Source organism: Trichechus manatus, unplaced genomic scaffold (assembly GCF_000243295.1).
Source record: "Trichechus manatus latirostris isolate Lorelei unplaced genomic scaffold, TriManLat1.0 scaffold00006, whole genome shotgun sequence".
Lineage (NCBI taxonomy): Eukaryota > Metazoa > Chordata > Mammalia > Sirenia > Trichechidae > Trichechus > Trichechus manatus.
The window spans coordinates 13,385,239-13,394,513 of NW_004443942.1; the positions used below are offsets into that span (position 1 = coordinate 13,385,239).

Consider the following 9,275-nt stretch of genomic DNA (forward strand, 5'->3'; position numbering starts at 1 on the left):
GGCAGTGGCCGAGGAGGAGGCTCGGTGGACGGCTGCCTGAGAGTATCGCCCGGGCGGCGACAGCCCGGGCCATCCTGAGGAGTGCCCACCGCTGCCGCCGCGCGCGGACCGAGGAGATGTGGGACATGTGGATTTGGGATATGAATTCATTTGAAAAACCACTTTGGGGTTATGAACGTGATTTCTGATGAAACTGGATTGGAATAATTTTCATGTTATTTGTATATTTATACATATGTATATTTTTAAAATTTTGCATTTGAATTAAAGTGCCGTGAGAAAATTTGCATACAGCAAGGTGGTCCTAGGCACCTCCTTGATTTGGGTACTCTTGGACATGTTCCTGCTGCTTTACTTCAGTGAATGCAACAAATGTGATGAAAAAAAGGAGAGGACTTCCTGCTGGGGATGTTCTAGAGCCAGTACAAAAGCCTCATGAAGGTCCTGGAGAAATGGGGAAACCAGTCGTCATTCCTAAAGAGGATCAAGAAAAAATGAAAGAGATGTTTAAAATCAATCAGTTCAATTTAATGGTAAGTGATATGATTGCACTCAACAGATCTTTACCAGATGTTAGGTTAGAAGGGTGTAAAACAAAGGTGTATCCAGATACTCTTCCTACAACAAGTGTGGTGATTGTTTTCCACAATGAGGCTTGGAGCACACTTCTGCGAACTGTCCATAGTGTCATTAATCGCTTACCACGACACACGCTAGAAGAAATTGTTTTGGTAGATGATGCCAGTGAAAGAGACTTTCTGAAAAGACCTTTAGAGAGTTATGTGAAAAAATTAAAAGTACCGGTCCATGTAATTCGAATGGAGCAACGTTCTGGATTGATCAGAGCTAGATTAAAAGGAGCTGCTGTGTCTAAAGGTCAAGTGATCACCTTCTTAGATGCTCATTGTGAGTGCACAGTAGGGTGGCTGGAACCTCTCCTAGCCAGGATCAAACATGACAGGAGAACAGTAGTATGTCCTATCATTGATGTGATCAGCGATGATACCTTTGAGTACATGGCAGGCTCTGATACGACCTATGGTGGATTCAACTGGAAGCTCAATTTTCGCTGGTATGCTGTTCCCCAAAGAGAAATGGACAGAAGGAAAGGTGATCGAACGCTTCCTGTCAGGACACCAACAATGGCAGGAGGCCTTTTCTCAATAGACAGAGATTACTTTCAGGAAATTGGAACATATGATGCTGGAATGGATATTTGGGGAGGAGAAAACCTAGAAATTTCCTTTAGGATTTGGCAGTGTGGAGGTACTTTGGAAATTGTCACATGCTCGCATGTTGGACACGTGTTTCGGAAAGCTACACCTTACACATTTCCAGGAGGCACAGGGCAGATTATCAATAAAAATAACAGACGACTTGCAGAAGTTTGGGTGGATGAATTCAAGAATTTCTTCTATATAATTTCCCCAGGTGTTACAAAGGTAGATTACAGAGATATATCATCAAGGCTTGGTCTAAGACACAAACTGCAATGCAAACCTTTCTCTTGGTACCTAGAGAATATTTATGCTGATTCTCAAATTCCCCGTCATTATTTCTCTTTGGGAGAGATAAGAAATGTGGAAACAAATCAGTGTCTGGATAACATGGCTAGAAGAGAGAATGAAAAAGTTGGAATTTTTAACTGCCATGGTATGGGGGGTAATAAGGTTTTCTCTTATACTGCCAACAAAGAAATTAGAACAGATGACCTTTGTTTGGATGTTTCCAAACTCAACGGCCCAGTCACAGTGCTGAAATGCCACCACCTAAAAGGCAACCAACTTTGGGAGTACGACCCAGTGAAATTAACCCTGCAGCATGTGAACAGTAATCAGTGCTTGGATAAAGCCACGGAAAAGGACAGCCAGGTGCCCAGCATTAGAGACTGCAGTGGAAGCTGGTCCCAGCAGTGGCTTCTGCGAAACGTCACCCTCCCAGAAATATTCTGAGGCCAAATTTACAAAAAAAGGAAAAAAAAAAAAATTACGGATTGACTGGGCTACCACAGCATACATTTCTGCCACGTTCTTAAGTAGCAAAAAAGGAAAAGTGCTTTCCTGCTCTGCAGGATGTAAGGTTTATCAGCCATTAAAACTTAGACTTCTCTAGCTTTTCACTAGCTGTGAACCAGCCTTCCTGTCCAAGCACATGAAACTACGTACTGGCGAGACTGTGCACACTGATGTTTACAAGATTGAAAGAGTCTTTCATGAAGAATCATTGTAAGGAATATTCAGACAATAAACAACATGCGCTTTCTGGAGAGCTGTACCATTGACGGTTTGCTTGCACATCAGTAATTTCTATGGAATGTGCTGTCATTGTGAACAGATTTCCAAGATTTTTTTTTCCTGATTAGAACTGGTAGAGCCAGTATATGAATTCTTGATATAAAAATAAATGAAAAAGAACTGGAACCAGATTCAGTATCATGAAAACAACATTTTTACAACAATAATAATAAAAGAACTATATTAAACAGGGTTTAAAGAAAATTAAATCAGAACTATAAGAAGTACAATTTGTTATAGTATAGTATCAAATTTCTATACAGATTTTATACCTCAGTGGGGAAAAATACTGATTCCAATGACATTCATTTTGTTTTCATCTGTGATAATCATGGATGCTTTTTTTTCCCTTGGGGTGCTGAAATTGAGCTGGAAAAAAAAAAAAGGCTCTTTGAACATAGATTTAATTTCTTTCTACGGTTTTTTAACTTTATTTGGTTGGTGGGCTGTTGGAATTGTAATTTTTAATTGCCTCTAAAAATGTCTGGTCTCAACTGAACAGGTTAGGTATCAGTTGCTCTTGGGTCAACTGGCTTATTGACTTCTACACACACACATACACACACATTCATTACACTTTCAACTTCTTAACTAGCATATCAGATTATGCTTAATACCCAAGATTCATACTACTGTACTACAAATTTGTTTTCACAGCAGTAAATCTTCAGTTCTTTGTTTATGATTCTACTCAAAAAATAAATAAATAAATAACAAAGGATGTCTTAAACCCATATGGTTGAAGCTGAATACCTTGTAGGATGAGTTTCTATTGTCTGGGTGTTAGGCAATTTACTCCTGGTCCATGATTCACAATCATAACTGTATTTTTTGTCAATTTATTTAACAAAGCACTTACATAGCACAAACTATGTGCCAAACACTATTTTAAGCCACTTACGAATATCAAACGAGCCCTGATGGTATTGTGGTTAAGCGCTTAGCTGCTAATCAAAGGGTCAACAGTTCTAACTCACCAGCCACACCACAGGAGAAAGGTAACTGTTTCTGTAAAGATTACAGCCTTGGAAACTCTATGGGGCAGGTCGACTCTGTCCTGTAGGGTCGCTATGAGTCAGAATTGACTTGAGGACAGTGGGTTTCATTTCTTTGGTTTTACAAATGTCAACTCATTTCATCCTCATGGCACCCTATTTATTGTGGGTATCTGTACATCCTTTGAATCTCACAAACATCTCATACTTGCATCACAAAACTCCTATTATCATTTCTATTTTAAGGTTTGAATAAAGTAAGGACACACGCCTACTACGAAATGGCACTGAGTCTCCTAACCAAGTCGTCAGGCACTAGATCTAGTGCTCTTTCAACTGTGCTACAAAAGAAACCCAAGTTGAGCCTCCTGTTTGCAATCCCCTGCCTTCTTCTGGTGCCACTTGAAATTTTTTCTTACCAGCTTCCCATCTATGACATTTAGCTTGCAAAACACTTCAGTCTTCTATTATTAACTTTGATGCAGAGCTACAGTTTAAATATCTTACTTGAAATGTCATTCACCAGAACTGACAAAATGTGATTCTGTGGACAAGAGATCTCGTAAACATTTGTATACATGTATTTATATACATGTGTTTCTTGTGTTGAACCTCCTAGGGCAGATATTATGTAAGTATTTCTTGCATAGGCTAAAGGTAATACGATTCTGGAAACAGGAAATAGTATCCAAATTCCCAATTCCGGGATACTTACTGTCCTCTGGCGGAGGCAAAGGAGTTTGCAATAAATTGTTGAAGGTGCAGAATGTTAAATCATCCAGGGGATATTAAATGATGTGGAAAACGACAATATCGTGAGAAGTTCTATCTGCTTGAACTCGTGTTCAGCTATTTAAAGACATCATGTAATTACAGCCATAGTATTTACTTGATGATGGCAAAATACAGCCATGACATTTTTCCAGGGTGACATTTTCTAACTGTAATTAAAAATAAAAACATTTGCTCTCCTAGCTCTTAGGTGAATAAATGAAATCATGGGTTAGCAATTTGCAGTCATCTTCATTAGTGATAAATTTGATGGTTTAGTACACTAAATTATTTGTTACCCAGCAGGGTTTGAGAATAAATTATTCCGAATGAAAGTGTTGCAGAATTGTTAGAACAGAGTTTTCCTATCAGAAAAACCTGTAAAATATATATATATCACAGATATTTTTTGAGCATCTACTATGTACTCCAATACTGGCACTAGAGTACAATGGTGAGCAAAAAGCAGTCATATTACTGATCATTATAGATCTTACTGTTCAGTGGAGGAGACAAGAGGTATTAATTATATACAAATGTACAATTGTCTTTAATACTGCAAAGGAGAGATGCATGGAGCTGTACTAGGCTATGTGAGTCTATAATAAAATGGAATTAGGCTGGTCTGGAAAGGCTAGCAGGACAGCTCTAGAATAGGGGTTGGGATAATAGTGCAATGCTTATCAAAAGGCTCAACAAAGTGCACACCCTTTGAGCCAGCATTTCCACATCAAGACATTTTCCCTAAAAGAATAATTTAGGATGTGCTCAGTATGTATATTAGCAATAAGGCAAGACATTGTTTTTACTAGCAAAATATTGGAAACATCTTAAATATTCAAAAGTAAGAGACTAGTTAAACTTATTATGGCTTCACAAATTATATGGCTTACCACAAGCCTTTTAAAATAATCTAAACATGTTTTCATTGTCATGAAAGATGTTTAGTGATTAAAAAGTAGGTTACAATATAGTGAATATTTTAAAAGCCTTTGCTTCAAACTGACCCTACCCTTCCTAATTATTCAATTTACCCTATTTGATTTCAAATATATTAATAATAATAGTGACTGTAATAGCTGCTAATATTAGCTACCATTTAGCATATGCCCGGCCCTGGGCTAAACATTTTTCATCCATTATTTCAATTAATCTCAGATAAAGCCGTGAAATAGGTATTACTAAACTAGTGTCTTCTTGTTTACCGGAATTTTTGAATATGTCAACACAGATACATATTCTTTATGCAGCAGACAAGAATGAACTGTTTCAATGCTCATGCTGCTTACCATGAGTTTTCTTATTGTCATTGTAGCTAAGAGAAATCCTTTTTTTTTTTTTTTTTTTTGTGACAGCATTTTGTGAAGAGGGCTGCAGATTCGGTGGAACATGTGTGGCTCCTAACAAATGTGTTTGTCCTTCTGGATTCACAGGAAGCCACTGCGAGAAAGGTAATGACTGGAAGTATTGAAAATAACCTGGCCTGGTTTTGGGGGTTTGGGGAAAGAGTGAGAGGCAGAGAGACAGAGAAGCAGAGAGATTCAGAGAGAATGGAAGCTCTTCCTCTGGGAGTAAAGTAATGAGAGTTGACTTGATACATTGTTTTTTGATGATGGATGTGGCTTTCCTAAAGTGGACAACTTTTTATTACTGCATAATAGGTGTCCTCCCTCTGAAAATAGAACTTCCTTTGCCCTCCCTCCAGTGTGTCTAATTTAGCAAGGTTGAGTTTTCTCAGCTGTAGTTTTGCAGTGTGCATTTTTAGTGCTAATTAGAGATAAAGCCTGATGAACTGACCTGCCCCACTTATCATCTATTGGGTGGCATCACACGCGATTATTGGAGTTATAACAATCTGGTGCATCAACGGAATCTAAATTAGCAGCACATGCTCCTTGCATAAAAGCACATTAAATAACTCCAGCAGCAGGTTTATCGGAGTGCTTGGGATTTGATTTCAATATTGGTTTATTAGGAACGTTGTCATTCCTGGACCTGATAATATAAGCCAATTAGTATTGGAAAGATTTCGTTACGTGCACTTTTCTATTTGCAATGAATGTCGTATTTATACCTGGTGGTGTTTGGTGAAATTCAGTTCTCTTATTTCTTGGAGAAGTTCTTGTACCTGTGTGCAAATGAAATTTGATGTTCAGTGTCAATGTATGTATAAATACAAGCAAGAGGTTTATGTGATGTAAAAGTGAGTATGTTTGCCTCAGTTTTTTTTTTTTCTCATGAATTTTATTAGGCAAAAACTACTGTCATGTGTTTTGCTTAGTGTGGAATCTCACATTTGACATTTCTCATAGTATAGCATAGAATAATGGAAATAGGATGCTATAGTCATTATCCCTATTATTAGGTGAAGGGAAAGGTGTCTTCCTCTGATGCCAAAGACCTAAGCAAAGCTCTTGTTTCTTTCCTTCCTGTTTAAAGATTTCCTAACCTAGACAATAAATAAAACATGAACCCATTTATTATACCCCGCCCTGACCAACGTATTGTATTGCACTGAATTGTTTATTTATAAAGCAGCCAAACCCTTTAAAAACATGTCAACTTTTAACGACAAATTATTCAACAAGTAATCCAATAAATGTTGTTTGCTCCATTGTTTCCATGTTTTTACGTTGTTATCAACAAATCACATCATGTTTATTAAATAATAATTAATTGGTTTGTGCTTAAAAATGATACATAAAAGTGCCAAGGACTGCCTCTGAGCAGCATGAGAATTACCACATGGAGCTGAAGAATTCTTGCCAAAAGCAAAGAAACTTGATGTTAACTCACCACACATGCCCTTATTGCAGTACATTTGATTTTAATTAGGTTTTCTAAAATGAAAAAATATCTAAAGGATTCTCATTACTTTTTCTAGAACTGCTATGATTTCCTACAATGCATTTATAGTAATTAATGGGGATAGAATGGTGATGATGATAACGTTGATGATGATGGATACTACTCCTAATGATATACCATTTATTAGGTACTAATTATGTGTCAGGCTTTTAAAATGAGTAGTTCAATATTGAGAACACACAAAAGAGATAGATATTATTACTCCCATTTTATAGATGGCAAAACTATAAAGCTTAGCTAGTTTAAGTAATGTCTGCAATGCCATGGAGCCAGTATTATTAGGACTGAGAATAAAAGTTCAAGTTGCATTCCTCAACCCTTGCATGTGTTTGTCAATGGACAAATCATGGGATTTCTGTTAAAATACAGATTCCTGGGCCACCACCTAGAACTTGTGAATCAGAATATCTAGGGATGGGTCCACAAATCTGCACTTTTACCAAGCTTCTTGGGTTATGGTGATATTTAACCACAGTATCAAGTGGGAAGTTCTTAGTCTTCCTAAATTATAAGGAATTGGAGTGTGGGGGGGTTGCCATTGAACTTAGACCAAGGCCCGTGGTCATCAGCAGCCCAAGAAAAGTTGATTTTGGTTTCTGAAGGCCTGTCAAGTTGTCCTTTGTCTTTTTCTCTGCTCAATAAGTGGTTGTTTGATTCAACAATTATGCGTGGCCCATAATGTGGACAAGGAAGAATATAAAGGAGAAAATGAGGACCAGAGGCAAAAGTAAAATAGATGTGCAGGCCATGAGATCCTACATAAATGTTTTATTGAGATTAAGAATTTGCATATTCCTGACCTCTTGCCCAGTTATCAGAAGTTAACAAACAAAAAAATAAAAAGGTTTCTCTACATATGATGCTATCACTCCCTCTGTAGTAAGTCATTCCATTTAATATTAGTCATTATTCTAATTCTGTGAGATTTTTTTATGCAAAGGATAGAGTACATGTTTTCCAATAAATTGTGTACAATAGATCTGGATGAATTATATGGCAGTCACTTTGAAAATTTGTGCCATATTTGACTGAATGATTTTTTCATATTGATCATCAGCAGTAAACATTAAGTATGTCTATTTGCCAAGTGATGCTAGATGATTTGAGACTTAGGGTGCCAAAGGAAAAATGCAAATGCCTTGTGAATGGCTTGTGGCATGATTGCACAAAATCTCTTATTTGGTTTATTTTAATTTCAGGACTAACTAAATGATCCCATTTGAACTGTATAGAATCCACTTAGATTTACTCTTAAACATGTTTCCTGGTCCCCCTAGTTATTGGTTTTATTCACTGCTTATGATATTCAGCCTTGCAGAATTCAAGTATACTTAGTTAAATCGTTTGTTAAAAAAAAAAAGCCTATCTGAATATAATAAATTTTAAAATTCCACTTGTGTTTGGTATGTAACACAAAGATGAACAACTCTGAATTTTTTTTCTGTTGATGAAATTTTATGAAACTTGAACTTTCCATAACCCCACTCAGTATAGGCAAACGTGTTTTCCTTGGTTTCTGGAGGACACGTTATCTTGGTTCTTCTCTTACCCTTTGTTCTTTCTGTGTCCTTAGCTTTGATTATCCACTTATCTCTCTCCTTACATGTCTCCATGACAATGACAGTGGATAATTGACAAGAACAGTAGTTTTGCTACTCTTAATAGGATGGAAAGGGGCTGTTGGTGACGTTTCTCCTCTCAACCTCAGTAAGAGAGCTAGAAAGATATGAAGCCACGCCATCATAATATGGCCACCTACAAAACAAACAAAACAACAGAAAATCCTCCAAGACTTTTCAAATATAAACTCAAAGAGCTACACTAAATCCAGAAATACATCCCCCACCATAAAACAAGAGAACACTGACCTCTTAAGAGTGAGTGAGACTAAGTTTTCTACTTGGTGTTAAGTAAATTTGCAACTGAGAATAAGCAGAGGTTAACAGAAAGTTCCAAGCTATGTCCAGATAAGAGTTTCTCAACCTCAGCACTGTTGGTACCTTGGACCAGATAATTCTTTGTTGTAAGGACTATTCTGTGTGGTGTAGGATATTTAGCAGCATCACTGGCTTCTGTCCACTAGATGTGAGTAGGACCTGTCCACTGAATATGAGTAGGACTCACCCTCTCATCCCCTCAATTGTGACAATAAAAAATGTCTCCAGACTTTGCCAAATATCCCCTTGGAAGGCAAAATTGCCCCCTGCTTAGAAATACTGGCTTAAGAGCTCAGCTGCTAACCAAAAGGTCAGCAGTTCGAATCCACCAGCTGCCCCTTGGAAACTCTATGAGGCAGTTCTACTCTGTCCTATAGGGTCATTATGAGTTGGAATCAACTCGACAGCAG

At 37.5% G+C, this 9,275-nt stretch overlaps 1 protein-coding gene and 1 pseudogene across 1 annotated transcript in view; both read left to right on the forward strand.

The window, feature by feature from the left end:
* Positions 1-9,275, forward strand: part of NELL1 (neural EGFL like 1) — a gene marked incomplete at its 3' end in the record, with an annotated part of 870,822 nt that overhangs the window by 667,057 nt on the left and 194,490 nt on the right. The window contains exon 15 of the mRNA XM_004369835.2: positions 5,416-5,511. Coding sequence (XP_004369892.1) covers positions 5,416-5,511 — 96 coding nt within the window. The remainder of the gene's footprint in view (positions 1-5,415; positions 5,512-9,275) is intronic.
* On the forward strand, positions 289-1,952 carry LOC101345765 (polypeptide N-acetylgalactosaminyltransferase 1 pseudogene; annotated as a pseudogene).